The sequence below is a fragment of the Saimiri boliviensis genome, chromosome 8 (genome assembly GCF_048565385.1).
Source record: "Saimiri boliviensis isolate mSaiBol1 chromosome 8, mSaiBol1.pri, whole genome shotgun sequence".
Taxonomy (NCBI): Eukaryota; Metazoa; Chordata; class Mammalia; order Primates; family Cebidae; genus Saimiri; species Saimiri boliviensis.
The window spans coordinates 83269439-83294874 of record NC_133456.1 but is presented as its reverse complement, the minus strand read 5'-3'; the positions used below and the strand labels follow the sequence as shown (position 1 = coordinate 83294874).

The window sequence follows — 25436 nt, the reverse complement described above, 5'->3', positions numbered from 1 at the left end:
TTGTTGAATATGCCGGGCACTGTGCTAAGCATGGACAATCTAAGCCCTCGTGGAGCTTACAGTCTTATGAGAGAGGCCAACCATAAATAAGTAAACAAATAGATGTACAACTCTGGCTGGGTACAGTGACATACTTGTGTAGTCCGAGCTACTCGGGAGGCCAAGGAGGGAGGATCGCTTGAGTCCAGGAGTTCGAGACCAGCCCGGGCAACATAGTGGGACCCAATCTTTATGAAAAAAAAAAAAAAGGAGGAGAAAGGGAAGAGAAAGGGGAGGAGGAGGAGGAGGAAGCCAAGGGGAGGAGGAAGAGAAAGAAGAGGAAGGGAAAGAAAGAGGTGGAGGGAGGGACATGGGAGGGAAGGAAGGAGGGAAGGAAAGGAAATAGCTAGGCATGGTGGCATGCTTCTCTAGTCTCAGCTACTCAGGAGGCTGAGGCAGGAGGATCACTTGAGTCCAGGAGTTCTAGACCAGTCTGGGCAACAAAATGAGACTCTGTCTCTTAAAAAAAATAAATTAACCAGGCGTAGTGGTGCACATCTCTGGTCTCAGCTACTTAGGAGGCTGAGGTGGGAGGATCACTTGAGCCCAGGAGATCAAGGCTGCAGTTAGCTGAGGTTGAGCCACTGCACTCCAGCCTGGTGACCAAGTGAGACCCTGACTTGAAAAAAAAAAATGTATAATTGGCAACTGTGGAAAGTTCCAAGAAGAAAAAGAATGGAGTGCTGTGAAGAAGAGAGCCTGTATGGTTCCTCATCCCAGGACCCCCTCTTCTGCCTCTGCAGAGGAAAAGTGAAAGCCTCATCTCCTTTTGAGGATCTAAGGTCTCTAGACAAAGATGGGGTAGTGTGTGGAAGGTTTCCTGATTGCCAGTAGCAAGGCTGGCCCAAGGCTGGCTTATAGGAAATGGACTAGTGAGGCGATCTACAGCCCTCGTTTAAAAAAAAAAAAAACATCACCAGAGAAGTGTCTGCCTGGCCTGCTGTCCTCCTTCTGGCCTGGGCTTTCTCTCCATCCTCTCACTGAGGGGCTCTGAGTATGTCACTCTGCCCCCGCAACCCGAGGGACCCAGAGGCTTTGCCCACCAGTGCCTGCTGACACAGTCCCTAGTCTCGTGACCTGGCGAAGACCCCAGCAATGACATCTCCACAGTTCCCTTCAGGGAAATGAGGTTGTTGCCACTGATGGCCCATAGGAGCAACTCCCTGGTGGGAGCTGGGTGCTCTCCTGGACAGCAAGCAGGTGCGGGGTGGCCTGAGACGCAGAGTAGCGCCTGCTTTCTAAAGAGATGTTAGCTTTATCCACGATGCCTTTCAATAGGATTCCCCCAGAGCTTGACCTTTACCCCAAGTCTGTGGACTACTGTGGTGGGCAGGGTAGAGGAAGGACATTTGGAAAAGTAGGAAGCTCACTGGCCATTTGAAAACAACCAGAAAGGAAAATGAAAGGTCTTTAAAATGATGCCTTTAATCATTGAGAAAATATGAGTCAGTGAATAAAAATAGTTTCATGCCAGTTTTTAGGTGCATAGCAAGCATACCCTGGGAGATTCTTCCGCCATCTTGTATGACCAAGAATGTTATTTAGTGTCGAGCTCCTCCTAGGTAATAGCACAAAACAGAATGAGGCCAGGAGCAACCAGACCATCACGGCCAGGCAGATGCTGCGGGAGGAGACAGGACATCTTTCCCTGAGCCCTTCTGGTATTTTCTTTCCTTGAGGAGTAGCAGCCATACCTCTGTCTTTGGACCCCAGCCTCACAAAAGTTAGCAGGTGGGCCACAGATGCAGTGGGGATGCAGGTCTCTGGTGGGAAGGCCCTATGACATCTCTCAAGGTGAGCATCTCCACTGTTAGAAAGCCAGAGCTCCGCAGAGACTCACAAGTTATGTACCAGGACGCCAGGATCAGGCTAGAGGTGTGGAGAGGTGCCAAGACTTCAAAGCAGGGGTGTTGATCAGCCCTGGGGGGCTGCCAAATCACTTCTCTCTAATGCCTAAAGTCCCTCCCCCGATCAGGTGTGGCCAGCTAGCTCTCTAGCCACAGCTTTAATACCTTTCTTCCTCACTCAGCCATGCTCCCATTCCACTGGTTCTCCGCCCCCTTTTGAACACAAATGTGCTAAATGCATTCCTTGATTTTTCACTAGGGACTCCCTTTGCCCTCTCTTCCCCCAAATCTTTGCATTTCTGTTTGCCTGTAGTTCAGGTTTCAGCTCAGATGTTGCCTTTTGAGAAGCCCTTCCCTGACTCTCGATTTCAGTAGCTCTGACAATGTCACATTCTCCCTGTCACTCTATTTTGTTTTCTCCATAACACTTACGGCCATCGGAGACCATCTTGTCTATTCTGTAAATTACAGCAGCGGGACTCATGCCTGTCTTTTCCCTGCTTTATCTGCAGTGGCTAGAGCAGTGCCTGGTACACAGTAGGAGTGTAATAAATATTTGTTGAATGATTGAAAGAATGCAAAGTTGTTAGTCATGAACGAGGAAGGCATCCACGTCTTAGAACTTTGCAGTGTGTTGTTGGCTGTGGGTACTATTGATGGGACGCTCACTCAGAGGTTCTAGCCTGGTATGTCCCCTGGCCCCGGAGAGAACCTGGGACCGTGCTCACATTTAGCAATGCCCAGCTGGCAGCTTCTTGGGACAGTGTTTTTCCTCCTGAGCAAAACACTTCTAGCAGCATCTTGTTTCTGTGTTTATTACAGCATGCCAAGCCTCTCATTAGTTGCGGAAGGAAACTTTGGTGCGGTTCCAGGTTTTTCTTTTGAAAAGCAGAAGGGCTCTATCTATCCTGGAGCAGAAAATCACAGATTGCCTGGGCTAGAAGTGCTTTTGATCAATTTTGTTTATAGTAAAGGAATTAAAGTTACCAGCCATCATGATGGTACTTAAGATACGAATGGCGGTAAAAAGTGTTTTAAAAAGAAAACAAAACTCAAACTGGCTCCCATGGAAAAGGAACATTCCTTTTCCTTTTGGTATGTCTTCCTTGTTTCCGTGACCATGCAAATTGACACCTGGCTTTATAATTGAAATCACTTGGAAATACTTTTAAGATTCTTTAACTCTTCTATCACTGACAGTTACCAAACTCTGTACCTGGATGTTTATTGCTTAACTATTAATGACTCCAGTAAAGTCACAAATAACTGTTGTACGTACAGAAGCAGCTTCATCTCTTGATACTGGACTAGAATATTCAGAAAGCATATTTGCCCTGACCTGGCATTCTGGGAACCAGAGTTGAACATAGACCTGTGGTGAATCGACCCATTTTGGTAGAGGAGAGAAGGGGCAGGGCCTGGCATCTCTGCCTCATCAGAGCAGTGCACTTTTTTTGTTTGCTTTTTTTTGACATCCGTGGAGATGGGGAAAGTGTAGGTTTAAGAGTACAATCAAGACACCAATAATCTGGACACCATCCTGCATAGATAAGGGTAAAATGTCTTATGTTTCCTAAGACCTAACACCATAAAACCTGGAAGAAAACCTAGGCAATACCATTCAGGACATAGGCATAGGCAAGGACTTCATGACTAAAACACCAAAAGCAATGGCAACAAAAGCCAAAATAGACAAATGGGATCTAATTAAACTTAAGAGCTTCTGCACAGCAAAAGAAACAATCGTGAGAGTGAACTGGCAACCAACAGAATGGGGAAAATTTTTTGCAATCTACCCATCTGACAAAGGCTAATAGCCAGAATCTACAAAGAACTAAAAAATATACAAGAAAAAAACAAACAACCCCATTCAAAAGTGGGCGAAAGATATGAACAGACACTTTTCAAAAGAAGACATTTATGTGGCCAAGAAACATATGAAAAAATGCTCATCATCACTGGTCATTAGAGAAATGCAAATCAAAACCACATTGAGATACTATCTCACGCCAGTTAGAATGGCGATCATTAAAAAATCTGGAGACAACAGATGCTGGAGAGGATGTGGAGAAATAGGAATGCTTTTGCACTCTTGGTGGGAGTGTTAATTAGTTTAAGCATTGTGGAAGACAGTGTGGCAATTCCTCAAGGATCTAGAAATAGAAATACAATTTGACTCAACAATCCCATTACTGGGTATGTACTCAAAGGAGTATAAATCGATCTATTAGAAAGATACATGCACATGTATGTTCATTGCAGCACTGTGTACAATAGCAAAGACTAGGAACCAACCCAAATGCCCATCAAAGATAGACTGGATAAAAAAAAGTGGCACATATGCACATACTATGCAGCCATAAGGAAAGGATGAGTTCATGTCCTTTGCAGGGACATAGATGAAACTGGAAACCATCATTCTCAGCAAACTGACACAAGAACAGAAACCAAACACCGCATGTTCTCACTCATAAGTGGGTGCTGAACAGTGAGAACACATGGACAGAGGGAGGGGAACACCACAAACTGGGGTCTGTTGGGGGGTGTAGGAGCTAGGGGAGGGTTAGCAGGGGGTGGGGAGATTGGGGAGGGATAACATTAGGAGAAATACCTAACGTGGGTGACAGGGGGATGGATGCGGCAAACCACTATGGCATGTGTATACCTGTGTAACAATTCTGCAAGATCTGCACATGTACCCCAGAACTTAAAGTAAAATAAAAAAAAAAATGGAAAAAATAAGTCTTATGTTTCCATAGAAATGCCAGTTTTTCTTTCATGCAGGCATGTAGGAAATTAAACCACAAGAAAGGCCAAGTCAGATTTCTTAATCCACCTCAAGTGATGAAATCTGAAGTTTGGATTTATGGTTGGAAAGTGACCGGGTAAAAATAGTACTGACTGACTCAAAAAATATGCCTGGTAACAGACCCCAGTGCTTGGCCGTTTAGAACCCAGCCTCCTTTGGGAAGGGTAGGGCTGCCAGGAGAACTTAGGCTTGGCTTTGGCATCTCCTGCCCGGGTACCTTGCTCTTTCCATACGCCATTCCCAAAGTGTGCTTTCCAGGCTCAGCCTGTGTCCTTTGCTGGCTGTGACTCAGAGGGAAGCCCCCTGGCTGCTTTTGCTGTTGAGTTTAGATGGTCTGTATCATCATAGTCAGTAGCAAGTTCATCGCCTTCCACCTTACTGTCTGTAGTGAGGCTTACACAGTCATTTAAATCTGACAGGAAGGGAGTTGCTTTGCCTCAGTTTACCACCCTGGACACAGAGGATTGACTGAACTTGCCCATTCATGATCTCATGCTCTCATGTATTTCTGAGGCTGCTCTTCCATTGTTGGGTTCCTTTTATTTATTTATTTATTTGTAAAGACAGAATTTCACTACATTGCCCAGGCTGGACTCAAACTCCTGGGCTCAAGAGATCTTCCTGCCTCGGCCTCCTGAAGTGCTAGGATTACAGGTGAGAATCACTGCTCTGGCTTATTTACTGGTTTCCTTTAGGCCTGAATCTCCAAGAATACAAATTCGCCTCTGGGAAAGTCCATCTCAGGAGGCTTGAGGGTTTTTCTAAGCTGCTCAGTTACTCAAAGCACCTGCCATTTCCGAGATATACTTGGCAAGAAGAGATGGGAAATGTAGCATAAATACAACTAGATAAATGACAGGAAATGAAGCCAGGTGAGATGAACTTTCAGCTTATTGTTTGATTTTTCTCTGAAGAATGCATGTAGAAGCCCAGTAAACCATCTTGTGGTGAAGCAGGAAGAGTGAAGACATTTCTGAATGGACTTAGCTTAGGGAAAAGATCATATAAATGGGTGCCTCGTCTGCCTTGAGAAGGAATCCTAAAGAAAGTTGAGGTCATGGCTAAATGCCTTAAATCTGATGCACACTGCCTAAAAGATGGGTGTTTTCCGTGGTGCTTAATTAATTTCTTTTCAGATGTTTTCAAAAGCAATATATATCCATTTTGGAAACATGAAAACTACTTAAGAAATAATTGCACATTTACCCCAGTGGTATTTTATATATTTTCTTCTAGTTTCTTGTGTGAGTATCTACACATATACATAAATATATACATTAATACACATTTAACACACACTGATATTCCTACATAGAACATGTGTTACAATATTATATAGTTATAATTTCAAATATTTATCCCTGTGATTACAAAATTGTGTATGTGTGTTTGTACATAGTAGAAAACTAGGAAAAGTATAAGGAAGAAATTTAAAATTCAGTTGCTGCTTTACTCATGGGAGACTACATCCCAATGAACTTACTGTGAATCAAATATATCCTAAGTTGAGAACACATTTAATGCCTTGATAAACCCATCCTAAGGTTGAAAAATTGTGGCCAGGTGTGGTGGCTCGCGCCTGTAACCCAGCACTTTGGGAGGCAGAGGCAGGTGGATCACCTGAGGTCAGGAGTTGGAGACCAGGCTGGCCCTTTAAAAGTTACCCGGGGGTGGCGCATGCCTGTAATCCCAGCTAGTCGGGAGGCTGAGGCAGGAGAACTGAACCCAGGAAGTGGACGTTGCAGTGAACCAGGATCACGCCGCTGCACTCCAGCCTCGGTGGCAGAGCGAGACTCTGTCTGAAAAAACAAAGAAGCAAACAAGAAAGGGGCCATGTTGAGGCAAAAGAGCTCAGACTTTGCGATGGGGACGGGGCTAACTTGCATTCCTTCTGTGTTACTCACTGGCTGTATGACCCTAGGCAGGTTATTACAGGCTACCATGGACCTGCATTTTCAACATTGGCAAAATGGAAGGTGAGAGCCTTACAAGTATTCCAGGGGCTGGCACCCAGTAGGTACTAAGGAAACGTTAGTTTCCATATGGTGATATTCAGTGATCATGAGGATTGTTGCAGAAGAGACAGGAGCTCTCAGTAGTAAGGCAGGTCCCAGCACCTTCCAGTCTCTTGTTTTCCTTCCATAGGCAGGGTCCTCTCTCAGCAGGGCCTGCCCCATGCTTGCTGGGTGACTGGTGAGCAGGGCTGCTGCCCTCAGGACCAGGGTAAGATGGCAGCAGCAGCAGCGGTCACAGCAGAGAATATATAGTGAAAAACCCTCCAGTATTTGCTTTTTTTTTCTGAGACAGAGTTTCACTCTTGTTGCCCAGGCTGGAGTGCAGTGGCATGATCTTGGCTCACTGCAATCTCTTGCCTCCCAGGTTCAAGCGATTCTCCTGCCTCAGCCTCCCAAGTAGCTGGGATTACAGGTGTGTGCCACCATGCCCGGCTAATTGTTGTATTTTTAGTAGAGATGGGGTTTCACCATGTTGGTCAGGCTGGTCTCGAACTCCTGGCCTCAGGTGATCCACCTGCCTAGGCTTCCCAAAGTGCTGGGATTATAGGCGTGAGCCACGGCACCTGGCCCAGTATTTGCATTTTCGAGGCTAAGAAACATTTTATTTATTTCCAAACCTTCACATTTAGCATAGTGCTGGGCACATAGTAGGGATTTTGTGCCTTGCTTCACCGGACATGGGTGTGAACAACACAGTAGAGTATTGTCTTCTGTGTCTGTGATATATTTGTGCTGTTCTGTGAATAATAAGCAAGGTATGAGTGAGGGGCAAAGACCATTTCCGTTCAGAATCACAGGATGGTAGGTCTGGGCAGGGTCTCAGACAGCACCCGTGTCAAACCCCTCATCCTTACAGTCTGGGACAACTGGTGCCTGGAGGAGAAATGGCTTGCCCATGGTTGGATGCAATGGCATAGCCAGGCCTGCGAGCTGGCTCTATCCCAGTGCCTTACCTACTCACACTTGCCTAAAATCCCTCAGCTCACATTCTGTGAAATAACATAGAGCCCATGTCAACAGTTGTTTAAAAAAACAAATAGAGGAAAGAAAAGGTGTTCTGGTGCTGCCTGTGATATGCAGTTACCATTTCTTTATCGAGATAAGAGTGGACAGTGATCCTGCAGCCTGGCGATTTTCCAAGAGGGTCGTTGCTGCCTCAAGTACTTGCATGATGGGCCCAAAGCTCCAGCCCCCACAGCTCTGATGCTTCCTCCTTGTCCAGTTCCCCTACCTCAGCCAGCACAGCCTTCTAGTATTTGTATTTTGGGAACTACTATAAAGGAAGAATATGCTTGGCGCAGCTTACCATAAGTGGGCGATCCCAGGAAGCTCTCCTTGGCTGAGCTGGGTGAGGTCAACACAGTGGAGCAGAATGCCCGCTAACATCCGTAGGGGGAATGAAGGCATTAGAAAGTTACCATTTGGCAATCAACATAGTGCTCTGTGTGTGTGTGTGTGTGTGTGTGTGTGTGTGTGTGTGTGTGTGTGTGTATAGCAATAAACTACATGTATTTCAAATGGAGTTTTGCTCTTGTTGCCCTGGCTGGAGTGCAGTGGTGTGATCTCAGCTTACTGCAACCTCCGCCTCTGGGTTCAGGTGGTTCTCCTGCCTCAGCCTCCCAAGTAGCTGGGATTATAGGCACCCACCACCATGCCTGGCTAATTTTTATGTTTTTAGTAGAGACGGGGTTTCACCTTGTTGGCCAGGCTGGTTGCAAACTCCTGACCTCAGATGATCCACCCGCCTTGGCCTCCCAAAGTGCTGGGATTATAGATGTGAGCCACCGCGCCCGGCCCAACATAGTAATAATTTATTTAGATAAGAATCATCAATGGATGCTAACACAAACAGGTAAACATTTGTTAAGAAATGGGATATTGTCATAGTCTTAATGTATTTCCCCAGAAAATGTTGTTGTTACAAAGAGGAAAATAGTAACTTGACTGTGATCAAAGTTAAGGTCAGCAGTGATGGGACGCACTGACACCATGTGCCTGCCGGTGTGGCACTGTGGAGACGCAGCAGCGCTTCCGTGGCTTTCCTGACAAACATGCACGGTCCGAGTCTGGCCAGGAGGAGACATCGGGCAAACCCAGACTGAAGGACTTTTACTAAATAAGTGGCCCATATTGTACTAAGTCATAGCAGACGAGGAAGACTGAGGAATCATTTCAGATGGAACACGTGGGACAGCTACATGCAGTCCGGGGCTGGAAACTGTTTTTGCTTTTGGGCAACTGACACATTTTGTATAGGACTAGGGGTGAAATGGTCCTGGGGTGTTGCTGTGAATGTGCTGACTTTGATGTTAAACTCTTGTGATGAAAGAGAGTGTCCTTGTTTCTTAGGAAGTGCATGTTGAAATATTTGTGAGTTAAACCTTGTTTTCTCTTTTGTTTTTTTGCATTCAGCTGCAGTTCTGTCAATTTGGTGCATTGTATTATATTTCTTTCATGAAAATTGAGATAACTCAAATTTTATCTAATTAGAAGAAAAACTAATGAATTAAATGAAATTAAAATGTAAGTAAAAGTGGGAAATGGATTAGTGCTTAGGAGCAGTTTGGTAAAGAGAATCTTTTCAGTGAGCTGAGATCGTGTTACTGCACTCCAGCCTGGGCTACAGAGTGAGACTCTGTCTAAAAAAAAAAAGAATTACACAGGAAGGTGAGGAAGTCACAGGACTGGCCCCTGTCCTGAGAATCTAGGCTCCAATTTTCATTGCCAATACAGACACTGTCCTTCCCATGGAGCAGAAGTCCCCACACAGTTTACCAGCAAGAAACCCCCTTTGTCACTTCCCATAGCACAATCTCAGCTCACTGCAACCTCCACCTCCCAGGTTCCAGTTCAAGCAGTTCTCCTGCCTCAGCCTCCCAAGTAGCTGGGATTATAGGCATGTGCCACTATGCCCAGCTAATTTTTGTCTTTGTAGTAGAGATGGGGTTTCACCATGCTGGCCAGGCTGGTCTTGAACCACTGACTTCGTGATCTGCCTGCCTCGACTTCCCAAAGTTCTGGGATTACAGGCACGAGCTACCACTCCCAGCCCTTCCTGTGTGATTCTTATCAGACTCATAAGGGAAGGGGCTCTCTCTACCTCGGTAAACAGATGAAAAGCAATGAAAAAGCAATGAAACTTCCACTGTCAGGGAGGAGGCAGCTATAGAATGGGGACAGTAAGCCCTGTTTGTGGGGATTCAATGAGGTAAAGTACGTAACATGTGTAGCCCAGTACCTGACATACAGGTACTTAATTATCTCATAGATGATAACAGATAGTCCATCTTTTTTAGAAGATGTAGTATAAACAACTTGACATTTTGTCCGGAGCCCTGTCTTGGGAGACAGGAAAGCTGAAGAGCCATTTGACCATTGCTAGTCAGTTTGCAAACTGTCACAGGGTGAAAGATGTTGCTACTGAAAAGATTAAAACCGCATTTTGTCTTCCTGCTAGAAAAGGTCAGAGAGGTATTTCCAGATTCATAAAGTGGAGAAACTATTTTTTCTTTGCTGTGATGCAGGTTTCTAGCACAAGGGATTATGTGAGGCCATTCTTTCTGCAGCCCTCCATGGTCCCAAGGAGAAGTCAGGGGCTGTGCCCAGGGATGGGCGTCTTCCCCTCGGTGAGAAGCCAGCTGTTCTCTGCCTGGTCCCATTTGCCCTTGCTGGGAGAGGATCTCAGGAGTCTGTGGCCCTCTCTTGGTTGTAGCTGCTTCCGTTGTACTTGGCTGGAGGAGGCTGAGGAAGCCCTGTAGCCTGTGACCCTGTAGAGGGTCGTAGGAGGCTGCAGTGCACCATCTGGAGTAGGACGAGTCTGCTGGGGGAGAGGAACTGAGACAGTGCAACTGCAGGAAAGAGCGGCAGATTCCCTGTTCACAATGGGGAGAACTGCTGCCAGAATACAGAGACCTTCATGTTAGAGACACAAAGAGGTAGCCAAGGTGCTGGAGCAAACAGAATGCTTTCATGTTTACACAGGAAGGTGGGGAAGTCACAGGACTGGCTCCTGGGCTGAGAATGCAAGCTCCAATTTTCATTCGAAATACGGATTCCCCTTCCCATGGAGCAGAAGTCCTCACATAGTTCACCACCAAGAAACCCCTGTAGTCACTTCCCTTAAGGACTCCATCATTGAAGAGATCTGTTTACCAACTTGCACTTGGGCACTGTAGTCAACAACCCACAGATAAGCATCTACATCCATTACGCAATGTGTTTTCAGGGTCAGAATGGAACAAGGTTGTGGCCACACAAGAGGCTGGCCATCAGAAGCAATTTCAGAAGCAATTTCAGGAGCCATTGTCGTATGGGTGCCCCAAAGTGAGGCATCCTGCTCACAGGACTCCCTGGGCATTGCAGAAACAGTTGAGGGCATGTGATCCTACACTGAGGGTCTGTAGCTTGCTGGGATCCGGCCGTCTCTGGCTTGGTCCTCCTAGCTAATGAAAATGCCTGGATTCCAAGGGACCCAGTGGGACACAAACGCAGGGAGCAAGGCAGGGAACAAAGTGTGAGGCAGTGGATGGAGGACAGGAGTCCTTCAGGATGGCAGCCTGGGGCTGCAGGCATGGATCTAATTGATAGACCAATGAGGGGCAGCGGAGGGCTGAGCAAAGGTCTGGAACAGGAGCAAACGAGTCTAGCAGAAACACCCCAGCGGCTCCGCTGCAGCCGGGAGACTCTGTGAACAAGGAAAGGGGAGCTGGGTGTGGGGCCGATGACATGGACCGAGTTCCCATTTTGCCATTAGTGACCATGTGACTGTAGCAAAACCTAATAATCTCTTTGGGTCTCTATTTCTTGATCTGTAAAGTGGGTGTAATTAATTTTTGCCTTCTGTGGAAGTACTGCCAGTTCCTTCTCTATATCCCTTCTCTCCTTTTTTTAAATTTATGACTGAATCCCATTTATTTGGGGGTAAACTTATGCCCAGAAAAGAATGCATTTTACAGCTTTCCTTATAGCTACGTGTGGCCATGTTACTGAATTTTGTCTGGTGAGATATAAGAAGAAATGTTTAAGACTTCCAGGAAGGATGCTTAAAGAGTCTGCCTCATTGCAGGAAGCAAGGTCAGGGGTGTTCTTTCTCTTTTGACCTTTCAGTTGCCTGGAATGCAGCCGAGTTTGGCTGGAGCCCCAGCAGCCCCCATCTTGCACCATGAGGTACCCTGAGGATGGAAATGAGATGTAGGATAGCAAAGGAGAAAAGCAGAAGTCTGGGTCTTTGATAACTTCACGGAGCAGCCATACCATCCGTGGATGGCTTAGTTATTATCTTGTGTGTGTTGAACCCACTGCTACTAGAGGTGTTGTGTGATATGCATTTGAACACAGTCCATGTGGATGCACCCGCCCCAGGCCTATTGTAAGGATTAAATGAATTAAAGTGTGGGAAAGAGTTTTATGGGCTGAGAACGCACTTTGAACATTGCAACATGCCGTAGAAGTATATGGAATTAGTCCTGTCATTGTCATTGCCATATGAATCAATGGAAGGGACAAGGCTGCCATGGACAGGCCCCGACAGGGTGAGGGATGAAGGGCAGGAGCAGGTGGCAGGGCACAGTGTGGGGATGAGGAGCTTCAGGCAGCAGGAAGAAACGTTTGTTAGTTTGCCTGATTTTAGACTGAATCCGTAAGGTGGCGTGGGCTCAAGAGGGAGGAGTGGTTGGAAAGTGAGATTAGAAACAAGAGCCCATAATTCTGATGAAGAATCTCAAAGTGGAGAATTTGAAAAGTTGCACTGTGACAGTTTGGGCAACCAGGGGTAGCTGTATCATTATTTTCAGAAAACATCTGATAATTCTATCCAAAAAGGATTGCTTTCTATAGCCTCCATCCCCAGGGGTCTCTGAAAAAAAAGCCTGTTGGTGAAGAAGAAAGTAGACACGGGGTCTCACCATGTTGGCCAGGCTGGTCTTGAACTCCTGACCTTAGGTGATCACCCACCCTGGCCTCCCAAACTGCTGGAATTACAGGCGTGAGCCACCACTCTCAGCCCTGAGATTAATATTATTTCTGTTTGGCTGGGAGCGGTGGCTGATGGTTGGTGTTGGTGAAGAAAAAGGACCAGGCAGAGTCCAAATGTCTTCCTACCTCAAATAGTAAAGAAGTTAAGCTTTTGGAGACCAAAAGAAAAAAAACCTATTGCAGACACTAGAGAGATGTAAACTATGGAAGAGCCAGCAGGGCCCATGGACATCCATACCACAGAAATGGAAGATTTTCAGATCTCACATTCTGTTTCCCCTATGTATTGAACTGCGTGAATAGGTGCGTGAGCTGTCACTTCATATTGGCAATAGAAGTGAGAGGGAAATTTACACTGAGTGTTATATGTGCTGCCTTATGTAAGTCCCAAAAATTTTTCAGCCAAGTTCAAAATAATAAATTCTGTCCTATCCTAAAGGATATGATTCTACCTCTTCACAGAAGGTCCTAAGGATGAGGAAGGAGACTCATGTTATACTGTTGCTGAAGCAAAAACCGTGTCTTCTCATGATAATTTATTTTGTCCACAAAACAGGAGCTAGGAGTTATAAACAATGCCGTGGCCGAGCCACAGCTAACATTCCGTTTTTCATGCTTCATTTTGAGAGAGGGTGAGTAAGGCTAGAAGAAAGAGTTTGTTGTACAGCGAATATATAAAACTGGCTGTGGTTATTCATTTCAACTTCCTGGCCCCAAAACCTTTTACCAGAGCTGCTAACAGGCTGCATAAATCACTCTATGAATTCTGTTTTCTTTCTCCCCACCCCCACCGTTGAGGAGGGGCAGGCTGCTCATGTGGAAAACACAGATTAGCACAGAGAGTCAGGGCCTTCCTGTCTGAGCAGAGCCTGTGGAGCTGAGCGCTGGCTGTATCCTGGCAGCCCAGGAGTCCGGAAGACAGGGCAGCGTGGGCAATGAAGAGCAGGCACCAGGCTGCAGAGCCTGACAGACCTGAGATTTCCAGCAGCCCTACCCTTGACCAGCCACGTGATCTTGGATTATTATACTTCTCGATTTCCTCTTTTGTCAAATGGTTTTTTTTTTTTTTTTTTTTTTTTTTTGAAACAGGACCTTAGTCTGTCACCCAGCCTGGAGTGCAATGGCAGAAACACAGCTCACTGCAGCCTCAGATTCCTGAGCTCAAGTGATCCTCCTGCCTCAGCCTCCCAAAGTGCTGGGATTATAGGCATCAGCCACCGCACCCAGCCAGATAGAAATAATATTAATCTCAGGGCCAGGCACAGTGGCTCCTGCCTGTAATCCCAGCGTTTTGGGAGGCTGAGGTGGGCAGATCACCTGAGGTCAGGAGTTCAAGACCAGCCTGGCCAACATGGTGAAACCCTGCCTCTACTAAAAATATAAAAATTAGCTGGATGTGGTGGCATGCACCTGTAGTCTCAGCTATCCAGGAAGCTCAGGCAGGAGAATCGCTTGAACTCGGGAGGCGGAGGTTGCCATGAGCCAAGATTGCACCATTGCAATCTAGCCAGGGTGACAGAGTGAGATTCCATCTCAAAAAAATATATATATAGTAATCTCATAGAATGTTTAGATGACTCAATGAGTATAATGTATTGATACATGTTTGCTATTGTCACTAAAAGCTTCTTTTCAACTTCTGTGGCATAAAACCCTTTCTTCCAGAAGTTTCTCTATTGTTCTGTGTCAATGAAAGGGAATCCCAATAGTCTTCACGCTTCTTGGGGATGAGGGTCTTGCAGGAGGTGGTTGTGGTGTGGGTTCTGTCCATGGGAGCCCCAGCCACTGCGCAGAGGCGATCTGGAGTTGTCTGCTATTTTCACCCTTGATGTGGAAGCATTTCTTGCTCTTAAAGCTAATAGGATTTTAAAAGGGACTTCAGAGATGTCTGAAGGCTTTTCTCAGAAACGTATGATGGATCAAGCAAACTGTCGAGTGAGGGAAATCTGTAATTGCTCTCAACTCTGAGCCTTTTTGCTGAGTTGCTTTAAATGAATTACCAAAATTCTGTGAGCATCAGGTTCCTCATCTGAAACTGGAAGATACTGACACCCACCTCAATGGAGGTTCATGAGGTGAGACAGTATGTAAAGCCTTCCCAGGGCCTGGCACACAGAAATCTTTTTCTGCTCCTAAAGGGTGAACATTTGTCTGGTCAGGCTGGAGGAGCCCCTAGAACTATGCCCAAGGCCTGGGACCCTTGACATGCTCCTTCTGTTCCTTTGTAGCCCCTATTCCAGCTGCCCTGTGGCTGGGCCTTGTACTAGGAGGGAAGTGGAGAAAGGCGCTTTGACAGAGAAGCATCCAGCTCAGAAGCCACCCAAGTTTCTGTTGGATATGAGATCCACCACCACCAATTCCAACCACACATCTTGAGGACATGGCCTGGGTCTGTGCATTGCAGGGACAGGCCCTCTACCACATGCTCAGACCCTCCAGTGCCAGATGCCAGCCTGCTCTGGCTGGTGCCGCACAGGGGGACCACGCCTGTCCCATGGGCCTCCAAACAGCTCCTCTGGGGTCAGGATCCTCTGTTAGAGGAAGTCTCCACCCCCTTCAATTGGTCTTTGGCTCCTGCAGGCCAGAGGTGCTGCTGTGCAGCAATTTAAAAACACCAGAGCATGATAAGGCAGGTGGCATACTGCTGTAATACTTCAAAGCGCACAATGGGAAAATGAGCTCCCTTTCCAGGCAGCTGCTTCCAGGTCCTCAGCCTCATGACGTGGAGTCACATAGCTTAGTGTTGTCATAATTTCCCCCTCTCCCTAAGCCCTCTCCCAGTTAGTGGAATTTGGGCTGACTTCTGCAGTGAAAGTCCTCTGGCGTGTTATAAATATTTATCTCTGTAAAGCTCTGAAGCCATTTCAAAACAGAAAGACAGAGGAGGCATTCGCATAGTTAACCTGCCCTTCCCTGAAGACCTGTGTTGTTTCCCAGGATGGTAGGCTCTGTGCTTACCAAAGCATGTCTTTTCTTCTTGATCTGTTTTGTTACATGTTGCTTTTTGTGTGTTAAGACCTGTCTGCCAAGATGATTGTTTCTGGTGATACGAGAAGGGAAGGCAGAGTACAGAAGGCTCATTTTTTTTTTTCCTCTAGGATTTTCGTTTTCCTTTTGTTGTTTATTTTTGGGTCTCATTAATTACTCACTCTGGGCTGTAATTCCATCCATGGTCAGATGACATGCTTGTGGCTGATTTAAGTGGATGCTGATGATGAGTTGAGTTGACCCAAGCCTGTTTCTAAAGGGAAATGTTGATTTGGGAATCTCCCAGCTAGTACTGGTGCCATGCATGTGGCCATCTGTGGTGTAATTGTACAGATATATCAGCCTCCAGCCAGGCCTCAGACCCAGGCAGAGGGTGTAGGTGTTCTTAACCCTGAAAATAGTCCCTGGACAGACAGGAACGCCTGAGGAGTGCTGCCAGGGCTGTGGTGGCAATGATGGTAACAGGGTCTTGGAGTTCTTGAAAGCTACACCTTTAGTTTGTACTTGTCTTCATGCTGATATTTTCACAGGATGATATGCAGATACTCCCTGAGCTAGTTGTGTTGGGTGACTAGTTAGTCCTTTGCACACCCTTTATCCATTACACAGTGCTTTCTCCTCTCTAGGAGTTTATGGTCCATATTGGGAGTGGGATGGAGGTGACGGGGCTAATAAACACAAGAGCATTAGCTAGGGAGTCAGTAGACCTGGGTTCTAAGATCGGCTTTACCACCCACCTTGAGTGTAATGCCTGCCAAGTCTCTCTTCTTGGCCCTCGGTTTTCCCATCTGTAAAATGGGTGGAGTGGCCTCAGTTATAACCAGGCTATTCAGATCTGCCATGCTAGATCATTCTTTTTGTTGTGTTTTCTCAACATTTGGACATGGTGGACCTTCAGCCAGCCTTGGATGCTGGCCATTCTTGTGAGTCTTGTAGATGTCTAGTCTTCCTTTTTCTCATTCTTCTTCATGATTTATAGGTTTTGTGTCTTCCTGGCTTCAGGGGAAGTTATCTCATTCATTTATTCCTTCAGTTTGAGTGAACCTACCGCTGTCACTTCAGCTATCCTCCACCAGCATCTTGTCTGTGCGGTGACTTCACGGATCAATCTCATTTTGTCTCACAATGCCTTCAGGATTCTGCCCCGACATAGTTCCCACAGAGAGATGGCTACATCAAGGAACAGAGGCCAGAGGAACCAGGTCCCTTTAGAAATCTCACCCTGGGCTGGGCGCAGTGGCTCATACCTGTAATCCCAGTAGTTCGGGAGCTCGGACAAATCACGAGGTCAAGAGAGCTAGACCATCCTGGCAAACATGGTGAAATCCTGTCTCTACTAAAATACAAAAAAATAGTTAGGCAGGGTGGCATGTGCCTGTAGTCCTAGCTACTCAGGAGGCCAAACCAGGAGAATTTCTTCAACCTTGGGGGAGGCAGAGGTTGCAGTGAGCCGAGATTGGGCCACTGCACTCTAGCCTGGCGATACAGTGAGACTCCGTCTCAAAAAAAAAAACCTCATCCTGATGAATTCCAGCACTCCTAGTAAGCATCTTTCTTTTCAACAGTGGCATTTACAACTTGGCATCTTATTTCATAATTACATAAAGGGGCTAACCTCCTGGGCAGGTGCTGGCACGATAGTACAGGCTGCGCAGGGGCCTGGTGGCCTCCGGGAATAGAAGGGAGTGGCCTCCCACCTCAGTGGTTTAACATCAGTGTCACTTGAAGGGGTCACTTTGTGCCAGAGTTGCCACCTCTCTCCTTCTTAGTCAGTGAACCTCACCTGGTGAAGCCCCTCCTGAAAGAAGTGTTAACAACTTTAAGCAGACCCTTCCTGGAGGGTGCTTTAGGAAGGAGGAGTTGTAAATAACATCGAAGCATCTAAGATTCTGGTGTCTTAGGGCTGTGTAGGACCTTTCTGGGTTTACTCCCAGCTGGTCCCTAAAGTGCAGGTGAAGTGCCCAGATTTGCTGATGGGCATATTAAGACAAGATTAAGATGCTATTCCAGAAGTGTCTGATGGTCCTGAGCCCCGCCCTCCCAGCGCATTCCCATTCTCAAGGTGTGCCCTCTCCAGAAGGGTGGTAAGACAGGTACGCAGGGGCTGTGACCAGAGGCAGGCAGCCAGCTATGTGGGGAGCACAGAGGAGGAAGCCACAGCTTCTGCAGGGCCTGTCTGGTGTTTAGACTGCTCCTTGCAGGGTAAGTAGGGTTCAGATGGCCTTGAAAGAGAGAGTAGCTGTAGCAAGTGGTGGGCTTTCAATGAGGAATGTTGATTGATAAGCTGACTAAATGCACAGCCTTTCCTACCATCAGGAGTTTCTTTGGTTACAGCAAAATGATCCCAAATTCCTTAAATTTCCTCCCCATAAATTCTACATTTAGCCCGCATAGTGCTGTGCTCCAGAATTCTGTTCCTCAGGGTCTTTGGATCCCTGGAACACTCTCAGTCTATAAGCTTTGTCCCCACACATTATCTTCTCAGTGTCACGGCCTCACAAGGCATAGGATAGCATCCCCGTGTTAACAGATGGACCAGCTGAGGTTGAGAGAAGCAAAGTAACTTTCCCTGGGTTGCAGGGTCAGTCAGCAGCGGAACTGGAACTGGCGCTCATGTGTTCTGACTCCCAGGCCGGGTCCTCCTTGATACCAGGAACTTGCTTTCTCCACTTCATCATTGGACCCCATGTGCCCCATCTCTGGACCTCCCATGGTTGCTCTTCCATTTCAGCTTCGGCACCAGCCCCTCCCTCTGTTTGCTGCCACCTACGTGTCTCTGTTGGGAGCAGGGTCCTGGTCAGCCTGGTGCCTGGCACAACAGTCAGGCTGGGCTGGTGAAGGGTGCGGGAATGATCTTCACCAGCGCTTCCCTCCTGCTCTTCTAGCCCAGAGTCATCGGGAGGCAATGGAAGTAGGCAGCTCTTATGTGCCAGATAATTGTGACATTGAAGAATGTGGGCTCATCTTTTAGGCAGTGGATTAAAAACACGGTTATATCTGAGATCGTTCAGTCGTTTCTCTCCAGCCAGCATCTTCAGTTATACACATCTGGGATTGCAGAATGCCCTAATAAAAGCCTGAGACTATAACGTTTTTTACCTCTCTCTTGTGTGGGTCATTTACCACCTGTGCTCCAAAGAGGAAACCCCTGGATGGTTTGAGTTTTATGTAAGGATGGAGGGTGTCCACATAAGGTATCATCCAAGTGAGATACTTTTGAGAGTGAAACAGTGCACGGTTAACAGTCACATCATGACCACAGGCCGATACTGGAGCACAGGGTCACCTAGTTTTAAACAAAACAGATGTCTGCAGTTGGAGGAAAAGATCCAGGCAGTCCCTTGTGAAGACTTCTAGTGCAGAGGGGTTGCTGGTAGATGAAAGGCCTTTTGTTCCAGCGCTAACTTTGCATCATTCACTGATAACAATCAGGGAACAGTGCATTTTCTCTGCTCCCCACTTTATTTTCCGTCAGTGGCCGAGCCTCCCAGGATGTGTGCATGTGTCTCACTGTTGTCTTCTCTCTCCCGCAGACGTCCTGCGGATCATTCAGCTGGACCTAGACCTGAAGTATATGACCAACATCCGGGAGTTGTTTGAGGAATTTGACAGTTTCCTGCCAGGCGCCGTCATCGGCATAGCCCGGGAGATGCAGCCAGTATACAGGTGTGTCATGACTATGGGGAGAGCCGCCTTCACGACCCCTCCCCACCCTTCACCCTCTCTCTGCTGCCACTCAGGGCGGATTGGGATTTATTGGTGTCCAATCCTTCTGCGCTTAATATCTTGGGAACACATTTGCACTTACTGCTTACAGTTGATAGTCTGGGCAAGTGGGTCTGCTCCCAAGCCATAGGTGCTACCTCATTATTTGGGGGGAGTTTGTGACCTTTTTCTTCTGAAAAGCCCAGTTGTTTCGGTTGCTGGATCTGGTTAAGCTCAGAATTTTAAAATCTTGGGCTTTGTCTTACGGAGGATTTACCTTCCGTTCTAGTGACCATCTGGGCTTTCTTGGCGTCTGAGTCACCAGTGGTCCCTGCTCTCTATCAGCAGAGTGGGTGGATTGGTGGTCTTGTAGGGAGGGAAGGTGGCAGAGTGTTGAACACAGACGGGCATCAGTAGTCAGCGCGAAGAAGCACATTCCGCGTGATGCCGCGTTTTGTTGTCAAGCATGTGTCATGGAGAAACTCCAGGACCTGAGAACCAGGAGACGCATTCTAGAATATTCACTGTAGCATTATTTGTAGTAGCCAAAACTGAAAGCAACATAAATGTGCTTTTCAGCAGAATGAATAAATAAAATGCATTCATTCCATTGAGTGCCATACAGCAACAACATAAAAGAAAATAACTCCATGCAACGGTAGCGAAACCAAACTGGGATCTTCAGGGATGCATATGCAGGTGTGAAAAAGGAAAGCCGAGGAGCTGATGCTTCCCAAAACCTGCATGGCGGGGTGGGGGACGGGGGTGGGTTGGCTTTGGAGAGCTGCAGTTTTATTTCTCTGCCTGGGTGGTGTCTACATGTTTGCATGCACTCTTTTTGTGTGTTCTACGTCTTAGAATTAAAAAAAAAAAAAAAAAAAAAGGAAAGGAACAGCAGAAGTGAGTTTTTATTAAAAACCAGGCCCATGGCCCTGGGTCCGGGGAATTTCATGTTTCTGTATTTCTCTAGTGGGTAGAGCAATAGCTCACCCGGAGCATAGCCGCCTGAGTCTGCTCGGAAAGAGCTGGGATTTTGCTGTCCCATGGGCATGCCCCACTCTTTGTTCTCAGGGCACAGTGACCATCATGCTGGCTCCCTGTGGACCTTCCTGGAGTGAGGCCCATTTGTTGGAGAGCTGCAGAGTACAGGCAACTAGTGAGTCAAGAACGTGTATTTCCCCTCAGAGCGGGGCGGGGTGAAGAGATGGCCTCACCTCGGTTATGGCTATTTGCATGACCCAGATCACATAACAGGAAATTCCTGCAAGGCCTCTGAACTAGCTGATAACTCGTTGGGCCATTAGACTTGTTCTTCCTTATATAATCCTCTCACGTGTTGCCCAGAGTCACTGGGTAGGCCTCTTCCTCTGAGGTCAGGGGTCGGGGGCTTAAGAGGAGAGGGTTTGGGCAAACACTTGCCACCTTAACTTCGGCAGACTCCCCACCTCATTCCCTCCCCTCCGTACCAGGAAGATCTTCTGCTGGGGTCCTCGATCCAACAGCGGGAGGTGACAGTGTTTACAGTGGTGCACCCATGTGGGTCTGCAGCCATCTCAGTTCTTGCCTCCTACGAAGAAAGAATTTGATTAAGGGGCATAAGGCAGAGTGAGAGACCGAGGCAAGCTTTAGAGCAGGAGTGAAAGTTGACTAAAAAGCTTTATACCAGCAACGAAAGGAAATAAAGTACACTGGGAAGAGGGCCAAGTGGGTGACTTGAGAGGTCAAGTGTGCTGTGTGACTTTTGACTTGGAGTTTTACGCACTGGCGTGGTTCTGGGGGTTGCATTACTTCTCCCGGTTCTTCCCTGAGGGTGGGCTGTCCACATGTGTGGTGGCCTGCCAGCCCTTGGGAGGGAGCACAGGGTGTTTCCTGGGGTTGTGCGCATGCTCACTTGAGGCGATCTTCCCAGCCTAGCCTTCCCAGAGGAGAGTCCACCACTGTGCCTCTTAGCGCACCTGCTGGAGCCCACTTGCCCAACTCCTGAGATCTTACCAGGAAGCTGCTGATCATCAGTTTCAGGTTTCTTCTAGGAGACTGCCTTTCCCTGGCATTGGCAGCAACCAATTATTATTTTAGAGAGACAGTTGACAACTGCCTGACCATCAGTTGATGGTCGCCTGACATTCCTGGTGGTGGTGGAGCCTCTCCTGCCCTGCTCGTGTCTGACTAGCAATAGAGGGAGCCTCAGAGTCCCAAGCCCCATATGCTAGTCCCAGCTCTGCCACCCTGGGGCCTTTGTTCTCCCACCTGAGAAGGAAAAGAGCTGAGCTCTAAGAACTCCCTCCCTTGGCTCTGGCATTGGGGAGTCACAGCCCTTTGGACTCTCATTGTCTTCCTTCTGTCTGGAAGTTGCCTGTCTGCTGGTGAGCTCTGTAGGGATCTGGGAGAACTGATGTCATCAGGTGTTTATTTATATTTATATTTACTTATTTATTTTTTGAGATGGACTCTCGCTCTGTCCCCAGGCTGGAGTACAGTGGCGCAATCTCAGCTCACTGCGACCTCCACCTCCTGGGTTAAAGCAATTCTCCTGCCTCAGTCTCCCCAGTACCTGGGATTATAGGCACTCACCACCATGCCCAGCTAATTATGGTATTTTTAGTAGAGACAGGGTTTCACTATGTTGGCCAGGATGCTTGATCTCTTGACCTCGTGATCCACCTACCTCAGCCTCCCAAAGTGCTGGGATTACAGGCATAAGCCACCGTGCCCGGCCTCATGGGGTGTTTAAACTGGGTTGAGTATTAAATGCAGTTACAGCTCTGATGCCTTCAAGGCCTGCTTTGGAATCCTCTCATGTAATAGAAGTGGAAACTTGGAAACCCCATCACACTTAAACAGTGTTGGGCAGAATTTATATTTTTTGTACATCTAGGATCTTATAAACATTGCAACTGAAAAGCAGTTTAATCGTCTGGATTTCCCAAAAGAAGGCTCGGAAACATTTTAGATTCCAAATGAAACTGAGTTTTTCTTACCTTGAGCATCTTTAATTTTCATGATGTACTATGATAACTATGGGACTGAGGAATGCTGTTTGCAGGGCCTGGGCACTTAAAAATCAGCAGACACTTACACTGCTTTATGTGCTCCTTCCTACCACCCCTCAGCTGAAATGTTTCTAGAGACCTTTAATAATTGAATCTGCAAATGACTGCCCTGCGCTGGCTCTGGGGCATGGCCTTGTAACATTTGCCGTCTCATGCTGGGGCTGGGAATGGCTTGGTCCTGGCCGCCGACAAGGACTTGACCATGTTCTCCTTCTGCAAGAAGATGGGGAACTCTGGGACATGAGAGATCCAGTGTTAGTTGTCTGCCGCTCTGGAGTGTGCACCTAGCTGGCTATGGAGCTGGGGCGGGCAGGCTGAGAGGCGGGGTGGGGGGATGGGAATGGAAGGGGAGCGAGGAGCAGGGACAGGAGAGCTGGGCTTTCTCTCCAGGCAGTCTCAGCCCTTGGGCCTGGCCATCGCAGTTTCAGGGGGTCTGCAGCCCGGCCGTGGAACTGCTTCCCGCAAAGGTGGCCTCTTGCCCCTGCCTGGGACTTCGCAGAACTGGCGATGGGCTCTGACCACCAAGGGGTCTCCCTAGAGAGGGAAATGAGGTGGACAAGTGTTTTATTGTAAGAAGAACACACTAGCATCTATATGAAAGGAAAATTGAAAAATGAAACGGCACCAAACCCAGTCTTGACTAGGTAAGCAGGCACATGTGGATCTGGACATTTGCTGAGCAGAAACGGATTTGGATCTTCCCAGCTGTGTCATTGTTATAGTCACTTGTCCATGGTTACTTTACCTCAAAAGGGCACATTTTCAGTCATTTCTGGGGCAGTTTCCCCTGTATTGTGTGCCACGTGTGTTAGAAGCTTGGAGGAGGCAGGGGAGGAGTTACTTCCCACCGTCCATTTGACAAATCGTTTTTTTCACATTGTTTCACAATTTCCCCCCCTTCAGATTTTTACATTTTCTCTATAAATCTAGGAATTTATAATCCCAGGTACATGGAACTGACAGTGTTTTCTGGAAAGTGATACGGGGATCATGGGACATTAGTGTAGGGATAGAGGAGCCTTTCTCTCTTGGGTCCCTGTTGAGATTCTGTTGTGTTCAGCATCCCGTGATCTTCCCCATCTGCAAATCCTAGTGCTGGAGTCATCTTGGGTGGAACGTTGCCCTTCCTTTCTTTGACCTTTTCTCTGTCTCTTCATCAGGAGCTAAACCCCAGGACAGGTCCTCAGTGGTGATATGTTTAGTTGGGATAAGTGGCCAAGAGGAGAAAAGAGTCGAGTGCCTTTGCTAAAAGACAGGCAGCTGTATTTTGTAAAGATGTGCCATTTTGAATTTGTTTTGTTGTGAAAGTATTAGAAAAGTGAGTTGGGTGAGGTGGCTCATGCCTGTAATCCCAACACTTTGGGAGGCTGAGGTGGATGGATCACCTGAGGTCAGGAGTTCGAGACCAGCCTGGCCAACCTGGTGAAACCCTGTCTCTACAAAAAATACAAAAAATTAGCTAGGCATGGTGGCAGGTGCCTGTAATCCTAGCTACTCGGGAGGCTGAGGCAGGAGAATCACTTGAACCCAAGAGCAGAGGTTGTGGTGACCTGAGATCGCGCAATTGCCCTCCAGCCTGGGCAACAAGAGCAAAAATGTCTCGAAAAGAAAAGAAAAGTAAACGGTTGTGCCCTCTTTACATGCAGCCTGTAAAAATTATAAAGGTTTGCCAGCAGGTGAAGAAGCTTGATGTGGAAGAAATAGCATCAGGTTGTACTCAGAAGTGAATTACCTATGTGACACTCTGTGAGTCACTTGGTTCTCTGACCCTCTGATTTTTCGTCTGTAAGTGGGGAGAAATATATCTACCACACAGAATACTGGAGAATTCAAACGAAGTAACACGTAGAAGTTTCTGTTGGAAGAGAGGCCCTTGTTAAAGACCATTCCCCCTCCTCCCTCCCTCTGTCTTCATCACTCCTTTTCGTGTTTCCTTTACCAGATGGTTAGTTCCTCTGGGCTCCTCCCACTCAATCCCTCCCCCAGGTATATAGGGTTGCCAGTTAAAATACAGGGCACCCAGTTAAATGGAGCTTCATATAAACAACAAATAAGTGTTTTGTATACTCAGTATGTCCCAAATGTTGCACTGGACACACATGTACTAAATAATTGTTCGTCGTTTATCTGAAATTAAATTTTTTTTTTTTTTAAAGACAGTCTGTCTTGTTGCCCAGGCTGGAGTGCAGTGGCACAATCTTGGCTCACTGCAACCTCTGCTTCCAGAGTTCAAGCGGTTCTCCTGCCTCAGCCTCTCGAGTAGCTGAGACTACAGGCATCCGCCACCATGCCCAGCTAATTTTTGTATTATTAATAGCCATGTTGGCCGGGCTGGTCTCGAACTCCTGACCTTAAGTGATCCACCCACCTCAGCCTCCCAAAGTGCTGGGATTACAGGTGTGAGCCATCATGCCCAGCCCTGAGACTTAAATGTTAACAGGTGTTCCGCTTTTTTCCTAAATCTGGCAGCCCACCTCTACTCAAGACTGTAAAACCTCCCTTTTTAGCAGCAGCAAGTGATCTGGTTCTCTACAAGATTCTTGAGTGAACAGGGACAAAGGGTACGGAAGTGGAGCTGTGGGGAAAGCAGGCTGAGAGTGGGAGGGGGTGGGAGGTGGCCCTTAAAGTCTCTGTGAGGCTCCAGGCCTGAGGTCCCCACTCTGTAGGAGTTAGGAAGCCAAACTGGGTCCTGGGTCATTTGGGGAGGCCGCTGGGACCAGGAGGCCTGGTCACGGCCTGGCTTCAGGCCTCAGGGTTTCTGCTGATCCTGGAATGATCGAGAGAGAAAGGCAGAGAGAGAGAGTGTGTGTGTGAGTGTGTGTGTGTATGTGGGCTACGGCCCTTCCTGATGGTCAGTTTGTGGAGCTGGTGTCCTGAGGAGCGTCTGAACGGGGGCTTGCTGGTGGTGGCAGCAGGCTTCCGTTTCATTCTCCCGGGCTCTGCAGGCTGGCTGTGTGCTGTGTGAGCCCGGCCCACCCTGGGGAAGAAGCGGCAGGCCGTTCCTGTTGGC

The 25436-nt window shown here is 47.5% G+C and overlaps 1 protein-coding gene across 2 annotated transcripts in view; it reads left to right on the top strand.

Annotated features, from left to right (window-relative positions):
• The window catches only part of XXYLT1 (xyloside xylosyltransferase 1), a 191542-nt gene that overhangs the window by 87541 nt on the left and 78565 nt on the right, over positions 1–25436 (top strand). For both annotated transcript variants that reach the window (XM_074404761.1, XM_003927163.4), the window contains exon 3: positions 19205–19337. In XM_074404761.1, coding sequence (XP_074260862.1) covers positions 19205–19337 — 133 coding nt within the window. The remainder of the gene's footprint in view (positions 1–19204; positions 19338–25436) is intronic.